The 24,050-nt window shown below is 41.1% G+C and overlaps 1 protein-coding gene across 3 annotated transcripts; it reads right to left on the bottom strand.

Moving 5' to 3' along the window:
* Positions 1-1,027: 1,027 nt before the first annotated feature.
* On the bottom strand, positions 1,028-13,407 carry MAT2B (methionine adenosyltransferase 2 non-catalytic beta subunit). Of its 3 annotated transcripts, none has more exons than XM_037040482.1 (7): positions 13,054-13,407; positions 7,399-7,593; positions 5,981-6,095; positions 5,646-5,798; positions 3,982-4,175; positions 2,302-2,415; positions 1,028-1,927 (listed from the first exon to the last, which is right to left on the bottom strand). In XM_037040482.1, the coding sequence occupies exons 1-7, from the start codon at positions 13,081-13,083 to the stop codon at positions 1,757-1,759; spliced, it is 972 nt and encodes a 323-aa protein (XP_036896377.1). In that variant the 5' UTR covers positions 13,084-13,407; the 3' UTR covers positions 1,028-1,756. The 3 variants fall into 3 exon arrangements, with proteins under 3 accessions (XP_036896377.1, XP_036896299.1, XP_036896441.1); XM_037040404.1 differs by lacking the exon at positions 13,054-13,407 and adding an exon at positions 11,184-11,360; XM_037040546.1 differs by lacking the exon at positions 13,054-13,407 and adding an exon at positions 10,459-10,536.
* Between the last annotated feature and the right edge of the window lie 10,643 nt (positions 13,408-24,050).

Here is a 24,050-nt window from a genome sequence, read left to right as displayed (position 1 = left end):
CTAATACAAACAAATCCCAAGGCATTTACACGAGGAAAGAGTGCAAAACAAGGAGCGCTATGCTGCTCTGTGTATAAGCAAAGGGATGGCTGAGAGCATGCACACACACACACACACACACACACAAACACACACACACGCGCTGAGAGACTGTCTCACATATGCAGAGTCATCCAGACACACGTACCACGGTCTGACCCACGCTGCTTTCTTCCTCAGTTGGAAAAATCAGTGGCTAGAGAAGGACGAGAAAGGTTTTAACTTCGGAAATTTGAATGTTGTAGGACACAAAGTAACAAACCAACCCAGAATGTTTCAAATACACGAGCGAGGCTGGCTACCTTAGAAGCACCTGGCAACATTTAAACCTACGTTAATACACTTCGATTCCAGAAATTCTATTTCTGTGGGCCCAGGGTAGGGCTCAGGAACTGAGCAGTTAATACTTCCCCTATTTATAAAACATAGTGTGGTTTGGGGCCTGCTGCTTTAACCAAATCACCCAAATCTGATCTTCTCCATCCCCCCAATTCTAGGTAAATTAGGACTTTTTTGTCCAATGAGGGAATAAGATCATAATCTAGGGAAACTAAAATCAGAAAATCTGAAACCAAGGTCCGCACTGACCTGCGAACAGAAGCCAAGCCATATAAGCTGTCTACCTTTGCCACTTCCTTCCTAAGGACCAAAGAGATTGAGGTCATAAGGTCACCTGAGTATAATTCAGACATTCTGTATTCTTCAGAGGGAACACTGTGAATATGTAACAGGATTACACTTTAGTTAAAAAAAACAAACTAAATGACACAAGGAAATACAACATCCGTAACATTCGAGATCTCAACTGGTAGGTTCATCCTGTCCCCCTTTTATGTTTTATGTCTCAATATAGTAACTATATTCTCTTGCATGCGTCTGATATTACATGATAAAAATGTAATTTTCAGAAATGAAAGCAGTAAAATAACACTTAGTTTAGATGGCTGGTTCTTACATTTAAGGAAAGTAAATACAAGAAAACAAAGCATTACCATGCCAACAGTGTGTATTTATTATTTGTGAACGGTCAAAAGACTTACAAGGCCCATTTTTAGTAGCATAACCACACGTATGAAATACCAGTGACATGGAGTGAAAAGGACAGTTTCATATATATTTAAAAATCACAAACACACTTTCTCACGTGTTCACCGCACGCGGCTACAAAAGCAGGAGGCGCTGAGCAGCAGGAGTTCCAATGAACAGAACATGTAGAAACAGCTCAAGCATAAAAACTGTACTTAAGTTGCAAAAATAAAGTTTCTTTCTTCAAACATTTTGATCTGGGCTCAAGCAAAGCAAACAATGAACAACAAGGATTTTCATACTATGTAACACTTTAAAACAGAAAAGGGTCCAAGTTGCAACCGTCCTGAAACTGTTGGAGGGTGGAGGAATGAATGACCAACACGTGCCCGCCCCCTCCGCAGAGAAGTGGACAGATCTGTTCCACCCCGGCTCTCATTTACTAGAGAATCACAATGGACTACACCTGAACAGCAAGTCAAGCCAGAACAAACAAAAAAAATGGAAAAAAAAAAGCATCATTACTTCAAACAAGGCATTATTGACCTCAGGTTCTTTACATAATTTCACTAGTGCAAGAACATCATTTACCTGAAAGATCGTAAATCACAATTAAAGAGCACTCATACAAAACTATTTCCTTTTTTTCTTTAAAAAGTGGTGACAAAAAAAAAAGGAGACAACACACACACTAGTGAAAGACCGTCTGTCTCCATCTCTTATCGATGAGGAAAGGCCACAGCGACTCTTTGACCCCAATTCGAAAGGGTGTTCTCTGGCCAATGCCCAAGGTCTCCAACTTGGAGCAGTCCAGCTGAGCATTTTTTGGACGCTGTGCCCCTAGGACGGGACTGTCAGTTATCTGCAAAGACAAGCAAGAACAAAAAATTAAAAGTAAGCGAAAGGCTACACATCGAGGTTTTTATATTCTCTACCTCATTTTGTCCCCAGTGCAAGATACCTCATTTGATCCCTGAAAACATTTTGTTTTAAAAAGGCTGCCACAATCAAGACAATACTTTTTCCATACACATCACCAATACTGATGGACTTCTTATACTTAACAATTTAGAAAAAAATTACACTATAAAGCGCCAACATACAAGTGAAGGTCACTGCGATTAATACTGGAAAATCCAGTCACCAACACGTCCCGAGCGACAAGGAAACATCACCGACAACACACAATGCAGTGACGGCTCTGGACACGTGAGGTTTTAAATGCCAGGTACTTACCGGTCGTAAGTGACTGATGGGGAGGTTGAAGGCGTCTGCAATCGCACACGCCATTTCATACTTCGTCATCTGTTCATTGCCAGACCAGTGAAAAGTCCCCTTAATTGACGGATCCTGACAAGGACAGAAAAATTCAAAATAGCTTCAATTTTTTGAGTTGAGTGGTAGGTCTGATAAGGTAATTTAAAGGCCCAGCAATTAAAATGCAGCTCTCCTTTCTAAAATGCTCTCCACAAGACATTTAAAATCAAACCCCTAGAAATATTCCCAGCTAACATGAAAAGCAGTTTCTAGAATTTAGCCTTGAGGGAAAAAAAAAAAAAAACCCCATAAATGACTCCATTTTATTAGGCAGGAATTCCTAAATGATTAGGTGTTTTTCAATCCTCACCTGAGGACATGCTTGGTTTTGAGGGAGGGGAAAGAGGGGAGGGAGACAGGGAGGGGGGGAGGGCGGGAAGGAGACAGACAGACAGACAGACTTCACTGTGAGAGACAAACACTGATTGGTTCCCTTTCATTTACACCCTGACCAGGAACTGAAACTGCAACCTAGATATGTGCCCTGACTGGGAGTCAAACCCATGGCTTCTTGGTTTACAGAATGATGCTCCACCAAGTGAGCCACACCAGCCAGGGTGATTAGATTTTTCTGGACGCACAGCCCAATTTAATGAGTATTTGTAATTATCCTCAGAAAAACTGAAAACTTAACAGAACCATTTTTCAAGATGAGTTAATTAGTCATAACATCCTTAAATATTGTCATAATACATACTTAAGATTTATATAAATTTTATGTAAAATACGTAATACACTATCTTCATACTATTAGTATATTCTAAAATAAGTCTTACGTTTTTATGGACAGTCTGTTCAGCTCCAACATTCTCAAAAGTTTAAAATTAACTATTCAAATATCTAAAAAAATACGAAGTATTTTTCAAAGTGGCTGAAATTATAAATTCCTATGTAGATTCTCCTTCGATGTTACAGCTCTTAAAAGGCATTCACATGCTGACTGGATGCAGCACCATCCCGTGCACCCAGGGTCTGCAGACTCCAGCCCGGCCAGGGCACACCACCCAGTGCAAAAGGTCAACACCTGTTCAGTGCCCGTATGAAAGCAACCCATCAACGTTTCTCACACTGGTGTTTCTCTCTCTCTTCCCCTTCCTTTCTCTCTAAAATCATAAATATATCCTCAGGTGAGGATTAAAAAAAAGAAGACATCACTAGGCAGTTACCAGAAAAATACAAGTTTCCAGTAGAAGAATGACAGACAGGGTCTGTAATATTTGAGAAAGTTAACACAAGGGTAGGAAATTTTTATTATTCATAGATATAGCCTATTGTCTGGAAACTATTTTTGCTTGGTCTCCTTGTAGTTTTAAAAGACCACATTATAAAGTACAGCATAGGAAATACAGTCAAATACTGTAATAACTATGGATGGTGCCAGCTGGGTCCTGGAAATACCAGGGGGAACACTTTATAAGTACACGATTTTCTAACCACTACCTTGTATACCTGAAACTAATACAAAAATAGACCTGAATGTAAACTGTTCACTGAAAATAATAAAGTAACTTAAAATTAATAAAGCTGTTTAACTTTCACTCATTATCAGGATTTTTACGAAGACGTAAGGCAGAAAATCTTCCCCCCAAAGCCTCTCACCAGCATTCTCTTCTCGGCCAGCTGTCGGCACACGGTGGCCACGTCCTTGACGTGCGTGGGGAACCGCTGCTGCCAGTGGTCCATGTTCGCCGACTTGTTGCTGAACTGCACCTTATCAAACATAACGGTCACGGCACTTTCTTCCAGCTTTTCAACTTCCCCATACAGAATCGGGATTCTCAAAACCGCGGCCCCTACAGATGAAGAGAAGCAGGTTAATGCCCTACAGCAGACTGGCTCCGAAGTCCTGATGTAAGACGAAAGTGTGTGGATGGAAACAATATTGTAAAATACTTGCAACAGAACAAAATGACAGAGCTCACCTGCAATGCCCTTTTAACAAATGTGATCCTAAATGTTTTTAAATGTTCTCTCGTTTGGGTTATTCTGACACATAATTTTTTCATGATAATCATCAAAAATAAAACTGATTATGACAACTAAATGCAATGAGTGATCCTTGATTGGATCCTAGGTTAAAAGAATAAAATGCAATAAAGGACATTATTGGGAGAGTTGGGAAAATTCCTACACAGAGCGTAAATTATATTACAGTAATGTTTAATTTCCTGAGTGTGATAACTGCACTATAATTATATAAAGAACGTCCTTATTAGAAGATGCACAGCCCATTATTTTGAGGTAAAATTCTACTAATTATTCATGAATACAGAAAAACAAACCGTATGTACAAAATACACATGGCAAAATATCAACAGTAGGTGAAATCTATATAAAGGATATGTGAACATTCAACCACATAACTCTCAAAACCACTGATTAAAGAATTATGAGCTATTTAGATTTTATGTTGGTCCCTAATGAGGGGGTTACAACAGGCTAGACAATTGACATTTTAAATCAAACACTTTAACTTATTGGATAATCATTACAGATATATAATTAAAAGTACTTTCTACAAGATAATTCACAATACAAAACCCCCTGAAAAATGAGATGTGTACTGCAATGTCTACACTAGGGGATGTTTCTCACAGACACAGCACAGGCTAAGGAAAGCAGTTCAGTGAGGGGGTGGCCATAGCCGAGTACTATTGATATAGGAAAGTGACATCCAAGTAACGTTTCCATTTGTGCTGAATTGCAACTTCGGCAGTGGGTGGGGGAACGGATTGGGGGGGACACAGACTACAAAGTAACATGCAATTATTTTTAAACATTAATAGAAAGTGCTTCTATACAGAAAACCACATTTGGTGCTTCTTTCTGAGGTACCATTGTAAGAGAACTTACAGTCTTTACAATGTTAAATTAAAAAAAAAAGCTTTTTCCAGGAGGGTATATATGTACCTTTGATAATCAGCACACGAATATATATCCATGGAGATACAAACAAGCAAAGGAGAAAAGATAAATCACACAATTATCAGAATACCCCAATCTAAGAGAAATGATAGTGACCTATTTTTTGAAATTTGATCACAAACATTTGTACCATATAATGTTTACGATAAATAATGATATCTACATATGCAATGGTACTGGGATCTAGAAGGATTCACAAATTCAAGACTTCTAAAACTCTAATTTTTCTTTTTATATTAGCTAATTTCTCTAATGATTAGTTCTTTTTTTTTTTAACAAAACACACACACCCCCCATAAACAAAAAGGAATCCTCAAAGCAAAAGACAGTTGTCTCACCTAAATTGTTCTCCAGCACAGCCTTTTCTCCTTCTAACTTTGTTTTACCATACAGGTTTAGGGGGCATGGTATGTCTTCCTCTCTGTATGGAGGGTTTGTTCCATCAAATACATAATCTGAGCTGATATAGATTAGAAATGCTCCAATTGCAGCTACAAAAAAAGAAACAACAACAATCTATTGATACATGGCATTTACTTTTTATTGGATTTTGTAACGGTTTATGTATCATATACAGAAATAAATCTCTTACAAGCACTCTACAAAACTTTAACCTTTTACAAACTCAGCGATCATTTAGTATTTCATGAACAGTTAATGCATTTGCCATCACCTGCTTCCTTTGCTAAATTCCCAGAAGCATCCACGTTCAGCTGAGCAGCAGCATCGGGCTGATTTTCTACGACATCTGGCCTTCTCTCTGCTGCACAGTGGACTATCACATGGGGCTGCAAGTTAAGCATTGATTTTTAACACGAAAAATAAAATAAACCCACTACAGGCTTCCAACAGCAAACTAATTCACAGAAAAAATGTGGAGTCAACAGTCTTTCAACTAAACAAGCACTGTACTTTGTCATGCTTCCCTTTTTCAAGAATCTAACTTCCTTTAAAATGTATGTAGGATCTGAGAAGAGCAATTTAGTAATCCCCAGGCAAAACCAGACAAACCTCTGCATCAAGAATTGTATTTCTAAACCAAAATAAGCTTCATGGGGAAAAAAGAGCTCTCACATTTGTGTGATTAATATGACCTACATATTAATAAATGTATTGAAGAGGAGTATCAGTTGCAAATCAAATTCATATATTCAAATATCTCAGGCCATTCACTGAAAGAAAACCAACTATTACAAAAATTATATTCCCAGATGAGCATGGAGTGTACCACCTATATGCTAAGCACTGTGCAAGAAACAGGGATTTCACTGACTCAGTGGAAAAGACAGGTATGTAGTGGAACTATTTCAGTATCAGTTGACAGCCGTCAAGAGAGAGAGGAATGGACAGGGTCCTTGGCAGACAGGGGGAACCTGCTCCCCAGAGGAACTGAGCCAGTGCTGAGATTTGGGAAGATCCCAGACAGGCAGGACTACCCTACCCACACACCAAATCTCCTCCTTCTCAATGACTGAGAAAGCATGATCTTAGCTGTTTTCAAATTTCAATGTGTACAATCTGGGGTGCTTATGAAATACAGAGTCCTGGATCCCATAACCAACTCACTCAATTAAAATCTCTGAGAAAGTGGCCTAGCACCAAGTTTCCCAAAAGATTTTGAGGCTCGTATCAATTGGTCCCTATTTTTAGAAAAAACTTAAACTCTCAATCTGATTAGAGGTGAACAGATGCTATTTTTTCCTGTAACTTGACTGTGGCCATGGCCGTAAGTTATTTAACTGCTCTGAGCCTTTATTGTCTCTACAATGGAAAAATTGTCTATTTTGCAGTGTTGTAAGGTTTACAGATATTTTAAAATAGCTGCATAGAAAGTGATATTTAGAAGAGTACTACAGAAACACAAAGTTTTTATAAAATGCTTCATACTCTATTAACCTATGCCTGAAAGTAATCATTTTAAGGACTGCATACGCTCTGCAAAGCTAAAGAAAACAAAAGTGTCCTCTACTGTCATGTATTACGTTAAACTCTAAGGACAGCAAATTCCTTGAGAGAAGGAACATTTTCTATACATCACCCAGATGGTTCTTAATTTGGCTGACAAGCTAAATTAAGCAGACCGCACCACACCTGAAAATCATAAATGATGTGATGCACGGCGTTGGAATCCAGCAGGTTAACATGTTCAAATTTGGGTCTTGCTCTTCTAAAACCACAGCCAACAGTGTGCCAGTTATTCTGCTGGAATTCTTTGTATACAGCTCTGCCAAGAAGCCCAGTGGCACCAGTGACCAGAACCCGCCTACTGGGGATGTTTACTTCCTCCTAAAAAGGCAAAAGGGGGAAGCAAAAGAATTATTTACTCAAAAAGTATTCTCTCAACAAAGTTAGTCAACACCATCGTTCACCGAGAACTTCAAGTCTAAGTCGTTTTCTTTATCTATTAGCCAACTTTTTAAGCTAGAACACAAATCAATCAAACTGCATTGATAACTACATCACCGAAGTTTTAACAATCCTACCCAAGGCAAAAAAAAAAACCAAAAAACCCTAAGATGATACTGCAAAAAATTAGCAAGTCATAAAGACTGATTTCCTGTTTATGATGTTCAAATAAGTAACAAACAGCAACTTTAATTACATTCTTCAGTTTATAAAATTCACAATTAAGTTTATGCTTACTTATTTTGTGCTTGGATTAAACATTTGACCTACATTCCACCATGTTTACAAGTTTACACTTTTGGTTTCTAGTTTTTAATGCCAAGTTTTCTTTCAAAACTCACCGATTTATATTTTGATAGGTCCAAGTATAGAGAATTCACATTTCATAGGAATTTATACGAAGGAAAAATAAATTTAATCCTTACAGCACTAATATTCTAAGTTTAACCAAACTGATAAAAACTCTAAACTTTCACAGGCCAGCTTTTAAACTAATAATTACAGATATGGAGAATAAGAGAGAAGGAACAACTAAAATATTCTAAATTGATGTGTCACAATTGTGGGAAAAAAAATTCCTTACATATTGAAATGAAAAAGGAACCACTATATAGGAACTAAAACCAAGACAGGGTTTCCTCTCGAAAAGGTCACCAAAATTGAGTATTTCTATCAAAGGAAAAGCCTGAAACGAAAGGGCTAAAACAGTATAAAGGTAAATTTTAAAGGAATTTTTTTTTCTTTAGGTCTACCCACTTTCACGACGTTTCACAAGGGGAATGAAAATTCACCTAGGCTTTCTGTTGCGAAACTTAGCTTGACATCAACAGAACTATGAAAATAAGGATTTCGGCCAGCAAAATGTTTTCTTTAAATTTTGGCAAGAAAATACCTCTACGAAGTGCGGTATTGTGTGAAAAGTTTTACCCGCAATAAAAGGGAAAAAGGTTAAGACCAGAACTTGGGTCCTCTTGCTTCCGAGGTCCAGCCAAAATGCATTCTGGGTTCTGCTTCAATCCTTTGAACTTGTATTTGGTGTCACGATGATTAAATTTTATCTGCTCTGCCAAGAACTTTGCCATTGAGGAGTTAGTCCATCTCTACTGACTTAACTCATTGGTAACACGAGAGACACTAAGACAAGGTGATTGAGATTCTTCCAGCTTTATATTCCTACAATTCTAACATTTTCAGTATTAGGCATATTAAGTCACGCTTACTCTTTTCACATAGTGGCTCCAGAGACAAAATGACCACTCTCTGTCACCAGTATAGGGGCCAAAACAAGATTTTTCCATTTGGATTGTAAGTTTCTTTGTTGGCAAATAAAATATGCATCACTCTTTTAAAAAGCTAATCAAAAATAACTCTTCTATTTTTGAGTTTCTATATATAAACAGAACTCTACCTAAAGCTTCCGAGAGCACACTATTTTGATTTTTTCTTTTTAAAAGACACACTCCTCTGAAAGTTACTTTGGACTGTTCCTCTAAAAGGACCTCTATTAGTCCTGCAGGACACAGGCATGACCAGACACCCGGAGGGACTCGGAATGGAGGCCTAAAACACTATCTCGTTCATCAGAACCACAGTCAAGAGCTGGAAATGTTTCTTGTGCCTGGAAAGTCTACTTTTCAACTTTTGTTACTTTGTGAGTAAGTAATTATATTATCACCCATCCCTTTAAGTTTACTCTGAACATATTTCTCTTTCTGAATATAAATTCTTAGATGGATGGAATTCAGTAACATCAAATGACCAGGTTTACCAAAAAAAATGCCTGAAAAATTAAACATACATAAACGTAGAACTAGCACTTTCATTATGCTATCTCATCAAACAGTACCAGACTGTAGAGGTAAAAAAGATAAACAGCTCTTTAAGAATGACCCCCAAACAGCCCTGACTGGTGTAGCCCGGTGGATTGAGCGCAGGCGTGCAAATCAAAGGATCACTGTTCGATTCCCAGTCAGGGCAGATGCCTGGGTTGCAGGCCAGTGCCCAGCAGGGGGCAACCACACATTGATATTTCTCTCCTCTCCTTCCCTTCCCTCTAAGGATAAATACAATCTTTAAAAAAGAGAGAGAATGACCCAAAACAGTAGTCTGGGTCAGTGATTTCTAATTTACCACCCGTTTTAAAAACTAGAGGGGTCTTCTTCACCTCCAGTGGTAAATATAATACTTTGCAATTTTTAGAACGTCTTAAACTTAGTGAAGTTTCACACTCATGTCTTTAATTGATCCTCACAAGATTTCCCCTCCAGGGAGATCTTTCAAGAGACACTCCTGACCTTGAACTTTTTAAAGGTCCCCTGACTATTTAGGTGACCTTGGTCTAACTCCCTTCACGCCCCTGTGAGCCCCAGCCAATATTACAAACAGAAAACCACTGGTCTGCTTCTCTAACACAAACTGTAATCCAGCCCTCATCCTCATGAGTGAGTTTTAATGGGGTTTGAGAGCAGCAAGTATGTCCCCAGCTTTTTTGGTTGTACCATTCTTCGGGAAGGAAAACCCATTTTCATTAGCCTACTTAACTCCTACTGTGAAAAGTCTTTCTACAAACACATACGAAGATACGTAAACATAAACGCACACTGGGTAACAATGGGCAACTCAGCGCTACTACGAGTACACAGGAACAATACAGAGGCTTAAACAGTCTATCCTCACTTTACCCCTCCCCCAAATCCCAAAGTAATATGAAACACTTACAACATTTCGGAGGCGTTAAAATGTTACATTATCGAGCACTGCCATCCCCTATAACCTCTCCTATATCAGTAAGACATACTGGTCCGCGCATTCCCAGTCTTCTCATCCCCAGCGCTTGATACGTTCTGGGTCTGGGGACGGCAGAACGCTGGGAAGCCCGGAATAAGGGGAGGTGGGTGGGGGTGGCGGACCCCGTAAAAGCCTTCCTTACACAACCTCCGCAGCGGTTCTAAGCCCCAGACAGACCTGTATTTGAACCCCGGCTTTAAACGCCCTTAGTGAACTAGGACGAAGGACTTGCCCTCTAAGCCTCAATTTTCTCATCGGTAAAATGGGATAAAAAAACGAATCTCCTAGTCGCGAAAGCGCAACATCGAGTCTCCTATAAATTAAGACTTCAGTAATCTCCAACGCTATTATTTCTGAAACGCTACCTTTCCCCACTCTTCCTAAGATACAGATGGATAAAACCGAGGGGGAACAATAGATACAAAAGAAATTAAGATAGACTCAAAGCCGAAATAGCTCCCCAAATCCCTCTTCATTCCCGGAGGGGGGCCTCAAAAGACAAACGATGTACTCTTTTCCTGCAGCAGAGCCTGGAAAACACTCCAAGGGTGTGCGCGGAGGTAAACAAACTCGATGGCACCGCCACGGCCTCTTGGGGCTCAGAAGGTGGCGCTAAGATGCGCCTAGAAAACCGATACCCTCTGCACCCCGATTCCCACGAGACCCGGCGACGACTCCTTCACCTCGACCACACGGCAGTCCCCCGGAACGAAGTGGATGGCGAGCTCCTTCTCCCGCCCCACCATGTCGGCCGTCTTCGCTTGCCGCAGCAGCGAGCCACCACTTCCTCCACCTCACGACCGCGGTGAGCCGCAGCTCCAACGCCCTCGACCCGCCTGCCTTAAGTCCGGGTAGCCCCGCTCACCACTTCCGGCTTCCGCCGCCAAGGCCGCGCCCACTGATTGGCGAAGCTGCGCCACGGCCCCAGAAAGGGGGCGGGCACAATAGGAAAAGCTCTCAGCCCACGCGCCAACTCTTAAAGGGATACACAAAACAAAGGCCTTGGCCTCAAGTAGTAAACATGCTTTGTTTGCGGGGTTGGGGAGGCGTTAATTTTTTTGTACTTTTCTTTTTTTCTTGTTCTAGACTATACTTTCCTTTTTTTCTTGTTCTAGACTAGGGATTGGATTGCCTGGAAGTTGAAAAAAAACCAACCAGGCGTGGAATAAAACATTTTAAAATCATGGGTGAGGGACTGTGAGGCCAGAGAGAGAAACAGCATATACTGTATCTCTACAGTATTAAGACTGTATTTTTAAGAGCTTTAGAAAAAGAGAAGAAAAAAGTGTTGACATCTGAGTCATTAGAACCTCAAGAGGCCATTTGTCGTTCTGGGATGCTAAAAAGTAAGATCAAACGTTGCAGAAGGTACCAAGGTAATGCTGAACCACCTGTATCACAATTTTTCCTGTGAGATTAAAAAAAAGAAAAGAAAACCAAAATAAGAGTACAGACCCTGTAGGTTTCGGACAGTCTGAATATGCTCGTCCAGACACAGAATGCCAAAACCGAAAAGTCGCTCCCAAACCTGAGTGCTGCTTGGACCTTGCTGCTTGGACCTTTCTAAAAAGCCCTTATTTTCAAAATCCTTTTTGGTTTAGAGCCTAAGCAGCCTTTTTTCAAAAGTCCCGTGACTTTCCTTCCTATTCAACCCCAACAAGAACTCTTTCCCGATTTGTGCGAATGTAATGTCTTCCGACCAGTATCGGAAGAAAGCCTGAGGCGCTCACTTTGCGGTTTCTTTGGTTTAGCGTTATTTAGCGAGTCCTTGAGAACACTGCCCCAGGTCTAGAAGTGCCGGATCTTCAGACAACAAAGGAGCGTGGGGGTGGGAAAGAAGTTTCGAGATCCTCTTTTAACTGGAATTTTTTAAGTCTTTTGTTGCACTGTGATACAATCTAATCTTTGGGGGAAAAAAGTATTCAATGAGAAGATTTCAGGAAAAGCACGTGTAATTAGCATTTGGACTCAGAGAAGCCTTGTCTAGAGTGAGGAAGAAAAAGTTGACTGCATTTGAGGATTTGGTTTGATGCAGGTAAAAATTCGGTATATATAGTTCTAGAGGCCTATGTGTGAGCATGGTTTTTAATCATTCTTTTTAAAGACAAAAGTTTCTATGTGAATAAAAACGCCAACATTACGTGGACACCATCCGTATTCGTGCTGTGGCTAAATCTATAAATTTAAAGAGAGTAACCTAGAGCTAAAAGTTTATGTTAGCAGATTCAATTTACACCAAGACAAAGGCTGGAGCACACACTATATATAAAATCCTCATTCATACAGAATCTTCACCTACATCATTGCATTTAGTCTGGAAAATGAAACCACTGTTCTTTTCTACATCTTTTTTTTTTTTCAATTAATGAGACTTAGCTGTGCTCTCCAAATAGGGTCAATAATTAAAGTTGATTTATTCTTTCATGTCCCAAAGTTACATGCTTTAAAGAAATGAATGGCACCCATTCATTTTTGCTTTTTGCAGATATTCACGGGGATCACTTAAAGAAACTAACTCCAGAATGCTTCATTTCCTGAGCCGCTAGCTCTTACCTGCTCCATATTCTCCGGCATTTCGGGCATGGCTCCAAAATGATGTCAGGAAAACAGATTTGGGATGAGTTTCAGCCTCTGCCTCCTCTGGCTGGGTCTTTGTTCTTCTGGCAGAGAGCACAGGCTGGGAAAACGTGAGCCCCTCAGCTGCACTCGACCTTTTAAATTAACATTTTGATGCCAATCCCAGAGTCTCGTGCAGCTTTCAACGTTGCAGTAAACTGGCAGCTGATTCCCCGTGGCAGTCTTGAAAATACCCAATGAGAAGTTTCCTGTTTAATTGCCAGACTAATGAGGGTGCATTAGCAAAACCATTGGCAGAACTGACTTATTTTTTTTAAAAAAACAGCAACAGAACCTTTCTGGAAAGACTTGTTGCAATTTTCTTTTGCAGAAGAACAAGCAAGAGCCAGCGTTTGGAAAGCCTGCAGACCAATCAGCGGATTCCTGTGCTGAAATATTTTTTTCAGTTATGCCTCGTTACGACAGAATCTATTCAGTGAAGTTGTCCAGGGCTTTTCCCCAGTACTTTTAAATTAACTATTCCAAAGGTCGGTGAAAGGCACGTGGTAACAGCAAGCAGAAATTAAAATGCAACAGGTCATTTCCATTCACATTGTCCTGCCTTCTGTTTGAGAAAATGGTGCTCTCCAAATAGGGTCAATAATTAAAGGGTAGTGCCTTAAATTTGGCCAGGAATTAAGGACTTCTAAATCAGGAATGAAATTCCTAAACCTGCCTGTGTCAGGGAACAAATGAGACAATCATTCTGAAAGAGTGGAGCCCAGTGAGCTTATTTTTAACTATTTCAAGGATGATAAATGTGCTCAATATTTTGAACCACTGCTTTGGATTACGGCTCTCTAACAATTTAACAAGAAAACTGCCATTCGGAGAGACCTAAAAAGATCACTTAAACTCTTTATACACTACCCACTTAGAGCACAGAGCCCAAAGTGAGCTCCATGTAGCACGCAGAGTCTATGAGTAATGAGGAATTTACGATAATTTAGAAATGCTGTTCATCAAAAGATACTATTTTTTAAAAGATTTTATGTATTTATCTTTAGAGGGGAAGAAAAGGAGAGAAGGAGAAAAGGAGAGAAATATCAATGTGTGGTTGCCTCTCGTGAGTCCCCTGCTGAGAACTGGCCTGCAACCCAGGCTTGTGTCCTGACTGGGAATCGAACCGTGATTGTGTAGTTCACAGGCCCGCGCTCAATTCACTGAGCTACACCAGCCAGGGCTCAAAAGATAATATTTTTAAAAATGAATAAGAAAAGCACAGACTAGGAAAATGGTCTCGACACAAATAACTGCCAAGGACTCATACTCAGACTATATAAAGAGCTGCTACAATTCAATAACTTTTAAAAAATCATTTATAAAACGGGCACAAGTTTTGAACAGATACTTCACAAAGTGAAGAGGCAGCATGGCTAATAATCATCATATAAAAATGCGACACAACACAAGGGCCTCAAGGTCTGGGTGGTTCTTACTAAATGCTATTCTTGCCGAACGTTAAAATGTAGCACAGGATTTTGCAGACTCGGCTGTAACCAGATGTGTTATTTCAGGGCCAAACCCCAGAGGTTTGGCCAACTCCAAAGAAGTCAATATGTAATGAACCAGGCCTGATGGGTGTGGCTCACTGGATTTGAGCACCAGCCTGCAAACCAAACGGGCGCTGGTTCAATTCCCAGTCAGGGCACATGCCTGAATTGCAGGGTACTCGACAGGCAATCACACATTGATGTTTCCTTTTCACCCTCTCTTCCCCTCTTTCTAAAAACAAATAAAATATTTAAAAATATGTAATTAACTAAATAGCATCTATAAACAATGGCTAAACCTCCCTTTGGCAAGACAGAGCTTTTGAGGTGAATCCCTTGTCTCCTTTACATGCTACAAGTAGATAAAACTACCTAATAACACCATATTTTGTTTTTAAGTAGAATACGCCAAGCAGCAAACCCCTGGATTTCAGTCACAGAAAGATGCTCAATATCAGGGTGTTGGGAACGGCCCTGCCTGGTTTCAGAAACTAACCCCTCGTTGGCTAAGGCTGAGTAGAAAGACTTTGAGACCATAAACCATTAAGGAGACAAAGCTTATCTTCCTTGTAAGGGTCCTGCCTCTGCCTGCATTGACCCTTCTTGGCCCGGAGAAGTTGATGGGTTAGCCAATCAAGGGGAAGATGACCTAAGACAGGCATGGTCATGAAGGGGCCCTCAGAGAAGAACTTGGGGGACTAGAAAAAGAGGGTGATGGGCCCTAGGCCTCAGCTTGGACATAGCCTGATACTCATTCTGTCTGCAAGAAGTCTCCTAATCTCTTGTCTGCTTTACTTTCCCTGCCTGATCTAAGCCTGAAACAATGCTTTAAGCCTGAAACAATGCAGCAGGTGGGTGGGGCCCTGTTCTGGAAAGGGTGAGTTCCCTGGGGTGATCAGGCCTAAGAAAGCAAGCTTAAAATCCTATGAAACCTACTTTGTTAATACCCTCAATTTAAATGATATGCATCGAGGCATGAAGTGACTTTGTTCCCCCAAATTTTATGGTCCTTTTGCTCTCTGACCCTCACTCAGAATAAGCCCTCAGAGTACTTTGAATGTTATCTATTGTTTAATCATTTCTTCTTGACAATGACTGATGAGCTTTACATAGACACCCTGTATTCCTATGCAAATTAAACCCAATAAAAGCCCATTGAGGCATTGGTTTCTGACCCTTCTCCTCGGAGAGATAGGCCACCTTTCCTTCCCAAGCAGATCACGTCTGGGTAGATTTATTGTCATCCACAGTGGACTGGGGACTTGCAGGGAAAGCTCCCCCACAATCAGGGAAATGTAAATCACAGTAATATTGAGGTACCATTAAATGGCTAACTAACAGAATGGCTAAAACTAAAAAGACTGATAACATCATATGCTAACAAGCATTCTGAGCAACTAGAATGCTCACTCATTGCTGGTGGGAGCGTAACATAACACAGCCACTTTAGAAAAACTGTTTGTCAATTTATTATAAAGTTAAATATACACCTACCCCTTGACCCAGTAATTTCATTTCTAGGTGCTTATCCAAAAGAAATAAAAGCATATATCCCTAAAGACTTGCACAAGAATATTTATAGTAGCTTAATTCAAATAACCTAAAAGTGGAAACCACCCAAGCATCTCTCAGCAGATAAATGGACAGACAAATGATGGTATATACATACTGTGGGGTGTTGCTCAGCTATGCAAAGAAATAAACTATATAAATTAATCTTGAGATCATTATGCTGAGCGAAAGAAGCTGGACACAAAAGAGTCCAATTCCGTTTAAGTGAAATTCTAAAGTAGATGAAACAAACCCATGGTGAAAGAAATCATTTTTCCTTGGAGAAACGGGTAGAGGTTGGCCATAAATGAACTTTCAGAGGAAATAGAAATGTGTTATGTCTCGATAGGTGTGTGAGGAACATGGTTAAATATGTTTATCAAAACTTCGCAAACTAAAACAATTGAGATCTCTTCATTTCATTGCCTGTATTACTGTATGTAATTTACAGGTCAATTTTAAAACAGTAATACAGTCATATTTCGCATCATTTGGGGAACGAGATACTAGGATGAGGTAGTGTCATCCATTGCATTGGTACTGAGTGATGGACTACATAGGAAGTATTTAAATTTCCAAATTCATTAGGATCTAAGATATCAAAATCTTCTTCCTTGATACGATATGCATACATTTTTCACGTTTGAGTCTAAGTTGGTGTGATGCCCCAAGGGTACGAAACAAAGCTTTTTGTTTCTTCTTTTTCAGTCTCCCATCTTTTTGGAAACTACATCTGTTTGAACCATCCCAGCTGTTCCCATTTGTATGACTGTGACACCCACATGTAGGCTTCGACCTAAATTCTCTCTCAAGCTATGATTCCTCCACTCCAGATGCCTCAAAGAAATTTTTACTTCTCTGTTCCTCTGGCATATCAAACTCACAGGCCCAAGAAACTAAATTAATATTAATTCATTACCTTGTTCTCCAAACCCAACCTTCCTCTTAACCTCCCAGGTTCGTGTGAAAAATCCCATTAGACTAATTATCTTGGCTAGACTGCAACAAATGTATGGGAATGTATTAGGGGATAAAGATAACAAATAAAAAATGAAACATTAAGAAGAACAAGGCTTCTGTGAACCAGAGAATCTCGGTTCGATTCCCAGTCAGGGCACATGCCTGGGTTGCAAGCTGGTTCCCTGCAGGCCAACTCCCAGCAGGGGACGCACAAAAGGCAACCATACATTGATGTTTCTCTCCTTCCCCTCTAAAGATAAATAAATAAATAAAATCTTAAAAAAAAAAAAAGNACCTAAATTCTCTCTCAAGCTATGATTCCTCCACTCCAGATGCCTCAAAGAAATCTTTACTTCTCTGTTCCTCTGGCATATCAAACTCACAGGCCCAAGAAACTAAATTAATATTAATTCATTACCTTGTTCTCCAAACCCAATCTTCCTCTTAACCTCCCAGGTTTGTGTGAAAAATCCTATTAGACTAATTATCTTGGCTAGACTGCAACAAGCATATGGGAATTTATTAGGGGATAAAGATAACAAATAAAAAATGAAACATTAAGAAGAACAAGGCTGCTGTGAACCAGAAAATGGCGGTTCGATTCCCAGTCAGGGCACATGCCTGGGTTGCAAGCTGGTTCCCTGCAGGCCAACTCCCAGCAGGGGACGCACAAAAGGCAACCATACATTGATGTTTCTCTCCTTCCCCTCTAAAGATAAATAAATAAATAAAATCTTAAAAAAAAAAAAAGAAGAAGAAGAACAAGGCTGGATTCCTGTGGAGGGAAAGTCCCCAAAGTCTAAATTCAGGGTCATTCTGAAGAACTGATATGTAGCCTTATTCAAATTCCTAACAGCTTTGAAAGGAGAAACTTACATACAGAGGCAGAGCAAGGTTAAATAGCAAAACCAGACCTCAGGTAGTAGTGTAGACTTCCCAAGTAAACGAAGTATCACTAAGTTAAAAGATAACAACATCGGGCAGTTATTCACCCCCCATACATTTATTAACCTCCTTGGTGGGGGGTGTTGGACTTTGGGGGGAATTTTAATTTTCCTGGCAGTCAGCCAAGCATGAGGCTATGCAGAGAGTTCAAAGCTCACAGTTAAACATCTCCCGGGTGCCTTGGCTGCTGGAGCCACACTGCGTCTCTAAAGTGACTTCCCGCCCTGGCTGGTGTAGCTCAGTGGATTGAGTGCGGCCTGCGAACCAAACGATCACGGTTCGATTCCCAGTCAGGGCACATGCCTGGGTTGCAGGCCAGTTCCCGGCAGGGGACACACGAGAGGCAACCATACATTGATATTCCTCTCCCTCTCTCCTTCCCTTCCCCTCTAAAGATAAATAAATAAAAATCTTTGAAAAAAAAAAGTGACTTCCCTTACAAATATCTAATTTACTTGTACTGAAATAAATCCTTGACAGATGTAAAATCTTTAAACAAAATTGTGGAACAAAAGTACTAGAGGTAAATGGGTAGAGTGATCTTGGAGCGAGGAAGCTGTCCTTAAAAATCAGGCTGAAAGTCGTCCTGAAAGAAAGGGTTTACAGAGCTACATTCTAGCCAGAAGAAGGACCAGGCCCCGGGGCGTGCATGCGGTCTAAACCACCAAGACTGGACGGAGAAGACAAACCTGTCCCCTGTCCTGGCGTTGACAGGGCTGTGTTGCGCAATTAGTTTGGGGAAGACAAACGTAAGCTGTTTCGAAAGAATTTACACTGGCTGTAGACAAGAGGGAGGGCAGGAAAAGGGGAAGGAGAAAAAGTTCTGGGATCAGTGAATAGTGCAGGAAGACGAAGAAATGGATGCTTTTGCATTGGTGGTGGGCAACGCTCTGCAAAGTGCCTTACTTACCACGGTGCCCCAGGGTCTGGTGGTTTTACTATTCTTTTGAGGAAAGAGCTGAAAGGACTGCTTGATTCAAAGCTTCCACAAATGGCAATTCAGGAATGTGAGCAATCTTTTGTGGATTTGGGCCTGCAGCTATTAATTAACTTCCCCTGCCCTTTCTCTCATCCTGAGGCTGGCTGTAATTTACTGCATCTCAGAATTAGTCTCTTCTCACCTGGTATAAGCATATCATGAAATTCAGAAAACAGAAGTGAAAATATCAGCAAAGTAGAATACATAGATTTGGGTAACTATCTGCATTACGACAGCAATAATAATTAACAAAGCCAAAAGATAAACTAGAAAGCTCTGAGTGGTGTGGCTCAGTTGGTTGGGCTTCTGCCTATTACCGAACAGATACACAGGGACCCTGGACTCCAGGGCAGTATACTAATACCTACTGGGCTCATCTGTCCGCTGCCCATTGGAAAGACATCTCTCAATGCCAGAGATTTGTGAAAAGGAAAGGAAAGGTTTATTTAATGCTACTCAGACCTAATGCCTTCATTAAAATATCAAAGTCCTTTAGGGTATCCACCTACACACACACAGTGCTCCCTTCTCCCCCTGTCCTAATTCTGGGTACCGTAAATCAGGAAAAGAGCACACATCTGTTTTTCCAGGCTGCTGGTACCCTCAGCTGTGTTGCCGTCCAGGCAGAATCTCCAGTTAAGCCAAAGCCATGTGGCACCTTCTCATGACCTACTGGCAAAGGTTCTTTCACTCTTTTTCCAGGCAAAGTCTCTCCTGCTTCCCAGGCCACGTGGCCCAAGGGAGCACCCGAAAGCTGCGTGGGCCTCTTCTACCAAAGCTGCAGGGGTCCGCACTCCGCCAGAAGCATGTGGCTTTCTTCTTCACCTGGCTGCAGGGGTCCCCACTCTGGCAAAGCCGTGTGGCTCTCCCCTTTCACCTTGCCAAGAGGGGGTCCTTACTCTGCTAAAACCGTGTAGCTCTCCCCTAATGGCTGCTGTGTCTGGGTTTAAATCCCCACGCCAATCTTCCTCTGTACCTCTATTTCTGACTCCTCCCACGATCAGTTACACCTGCCAGTATCTCTGTATTATTAGAAGTTTACTGGGCTGCCATCGTGAGTCTGGGCAGGTGTGGCCCCCATGTCCTAGAGCCAATCTTCTCCAAGCTCCCACGCAGGCGCTGTAACTCAGGGGACCTGCCCCCCCCCCGTTATATTTTGGGGGAAGTGACTTCATCTCCCTGGCTCTAAGCCTGGCCACAGCCATTTAACATATCCAAGTGACCCACCAAAGGCTATAGATATGTTAAATGACCAGGCCATGGATTAGCCACAAGGCTGTGGCTGTACAAAACAGCCCTGCAAGTTCCTGGTCTATGTGTCCCTTCCCCCAACTCACACCTGTGGGGGGAAGGGGTGAGGACATCTTGTATGTCTCTCCAATATCCATATACACCTTGAGTTCTGGACACCATTCCAAATCTTTTTTTTTTTTTTGCACCCTGTATCATGTCCACAAAGCAAAAGGTTGCCATTTGGATTCCGGGTCAGGGCACATGCCTGCTTGCAGGTTCTGTCCCAGGTTCCCAGGTCAGTGCACATACAAGAGGCAACCAACCAATCAATGTTTCTCTCCAGGTCTCTCTAAAAAACAAACAAGAAAAAAAAAGAAAAAAAAACGGGAGAAAATACACATAATGCATGAGATACGAAGAGCTAGTTGTCATGCTATATATAAGAGACCAGAACAGGGGTAAAAAAAATTCTCTGGACATCCATGGAGTGGAAAAGTAGAAGCCTTCCTTTGGAATTACTATATATTTTTTTTATTTTTTAAAACATTTTATTTATTTATCTCTAGAGGGGAAGGGAAGGAGAGAAGTACCAATGTAGGGTTGCCTCTCGTGAGTCCCCTGCTGGGAATTGGCCTGCAGCCCAGGCATGTGCCCTGACTGGGAATCGAACCACAATCCTGGGGTTCACAGGCCCGAGCTCAATCTACTGAGCGACACCAGCCAGGGCTGGAATTACTATATTTTAAACAATAATATGAGGAGGAAAGACAGAGGATTTGAGTACGTGTCTGTTTGTGCTGGCAGATTTTATGTTTATAAACAAGAGAAAGTCCCCGTTCAGCTGTTTCAATTCCCAGTGGAGTATGTGGTAACGCCATCAGGAGAAGAAAAGCATGAGTCAGAACTTTGAGGGGCCTGAGCTAAAATTATATATATATTTGTATAACTTTTCAGCTCATGTAGCAGAACGTAACAACTTTTTATTATAAAATGTTTCAAGGTTGTATAAAATACTTCATACTTTCTACCCAAACTCTGTTGTCTTTTCATCTACATCAGACCTACTTTTTAAAATTAAACCTTTTTTATTTATTTTTATTTTTTTATTTTTTTAAGAGATTTTATTTACTTATCTTTAGAGGGGAAGGGAAGGAGAGAGGGAGAGAAACATCAATGTAGGGTTGCCTTTTGTGTGTCCCCTGCTGGGAGTTGGCCTGCAGGGAACTGGCCTGCAACCCAGGCATGTGCCCTGACAGGGAATCAAACCGTGGTCCTGTGGTTCGCAGGCCCGTGCTCAATCCACTGAGCTACACCAGTCAGGGCTTAAAATTAAACCTTTTTTTAGAGCAGTTCTAGGTCGACAGAAAAATGGAGGTGAAAATACAGAAGTTTCCCAGATATATCCTGCCCTCGCACATACACTGCCTCCCCTGTCAGCAGCCTCCCCTGCCCAAATGGTACACATGTTACAATTGATGAACCCATTAGACACATTACTATCCCCCGAAGTCCACAGTTTCCGTTCTGTGGGTTTACACAAGGGTACAATCCATGTAGCCACCCCTGTGCTATACGGTACAGAATACTTCACTGCCCTAAACATTCCCAATGTTTCTCCTATTCATCCCGCCCAGCCCGAAAACTCTGGCAACCTCTGATCTTTTTACTGNCCAGAACAGGGGTAAAAAAAATTCTCTGGACATCCATGGAGTGGAAAAGTAGAAGCCTTCCTTTGGAATTACTATATATTTTTTTTATTTTTTAAAACATTTTATTTATTTATCTTTAGAGGGGAAGGGAAGGAGAGAAGTACCAATGTAGGGTTGCCTCTCGTGAGTCCCCTGCTGGGAACTGGCCTGCAGCCCAGGCATGTGCCCTGACTGGGAATCGAACCACAATCCTGGGGTTCACAGGCCCGCGCTCAATCCACTGAGTGACACCAGCTAGGGCTGGAATTACTATATTTTAAACAATAATATGAGGAGGAAAGACAGAGGATTTGACTACGTGTCTGTTCGTGCTGGCACATTTTATGTTTATAAACAAGAGAAAGTCCCCGTTCAGCTGTTTCAATTCCCAGTGAAGTATGTGGTAACGCCATCAGGAGAAGGAAAGCATGAGTCAGAACTTTGAGGGGCCTGAGCGAAAATTATATATATTTGTATAACTTTTCAGCTCATGTAGCAGAACGTAACAACTTTTTATTATAAAATGTTTCAAGGTTGTATAAAATACTTTATACTTTCTACCCAAACTCTGTTGTCTTTTCATCTACATCAGACCTACTTTTTAAAATTAAACCTTTTTAATTTTTTAAATTTTTTAATTTTTTAATTTTTAAAGAGATTTTATTTACTTATCTTTAGAGGGGAAGGGAAGGAGAGAGGGAGAGAAACATCAATGTATGGTTGCCTTTTGTGCGTCCCCTGCTGGGAGTTGGCCTGCAGGGAACTGGCCTGCAACCCAGGCATGTGCCCTGACAGGGAATCAAACCGCGGTCCTGTGGTTCGCAGGCCTGCGCTCAATCCACTGAGCTACACCAGTCAGGGCTTAAAATTAAACCTTTTTTTAGAGCAGTTCTAGGTCGACAGAAAAATGGAGGTGAAAATACAGAAGTTTCCCAGATATATCCTGCCCTCGCACATACACTGCCTCCCCTGTCAGCAGCCTCCCCTGCCCAAATGGTACACATGTTACAATTGATGAACCCATTAGACACATTACTATCCCCCGAAGTCCACAGTTTCCGTTCTGTGGGTTTACACAAGGGTACAATCCATGTAGCCACCCCTGTGCTATACGGTACAGAATACTTCACTGCCCTAAACATTCCCAATGTTTCTCCTATTCATCCCGCCCAGCCCGAAAACTCTGGCAACCTCTGATCTTTTTACTGCCATCATAGTTTTGCCTTTTCCAGAATATCCTACAGTTGGAATTATACAGTATGTAGCCTTTTCACATTGGCTGATTTCACTTGCTAGTATGCATTTGAAGTTCCTCCTCCTTGTCTTTTTACGGCTTGACCGAGCTTTCTTTTTAATACTGAGTAGCATTCAATTGCCTGGCAGTACCACAGTGTATTTGTCCATTGACCCATGATGGACCTTTAGGCTGTTCCCACATCTTAGTTATTGTGCGTACTGGAGCAATGAATGTGGAAGTGCAAATATTTCTGCGAGGTCCTCATTTCAGTTTGAACGTTTCAGCAGTCCACGTGCTCGCTCACTCAGTGCAATGGAGTGCTCCCGTTGACTAATACAGTGAAGTCCTCATCGTTCACACACGCACATTCCAGTCCACTCTCCTTGGCTGCCAGGTTACATCCATGTCGCACAAACCGTTCTGGTTATATGAACATCGGCTAGACTTTTTTTTTTCCGGGCAGATTTGTATACTCAAATTCTTGGCCATTTTTAATCAGGTTATTAGTTGTTGTTTGGCTATTGAGTCACAGGAGTTTCTTATATTTGGGAAATTAACTCCTTGTCTGATATATAGTTTGCAAATATTTTCTTCACTTTTGTAGGTTGGCTTTTCACTGTTTCCTTTGTTATTAAAAAAAAAAAACTTTCCAGTTGGATGTAATCTAACTCTTCCATTTTTGCTTTTATTGACTGTACTTGTCGCTGTGGACCGCTCTGCCTGGTTCTAGGAATTGTATCTCTACCCCCTGTGGCTAAGGATGAGGGACGATCTTTGGAATGCCAGCTGTAGGAGACAAAGCCTGTCTCTGGTAGCAAACACTGCCTCAGTTTCCTCTCTCTGCCTTC

Source organism: Sturnira hondurensis, unplaced genomic scaffold (genome assembly GCF_014824575.4).
Source record: "Sturnira hondurensis isolate 20B ecotype Veracruz unplaced genomic scaffold, ASM1482457v3 Scaffold0000022, whole genome shotgun sequence".
Classification (NCBI taxonomy): Eukaryota; Metazoa; Chordata; class Mammalia; order Chiroptera; family Phyllostomidae; genus Sturnira; species Sturnira hondurensis.
This window is presented reverse-complemented; position numbering and strand designations above follow the sequence as displayed.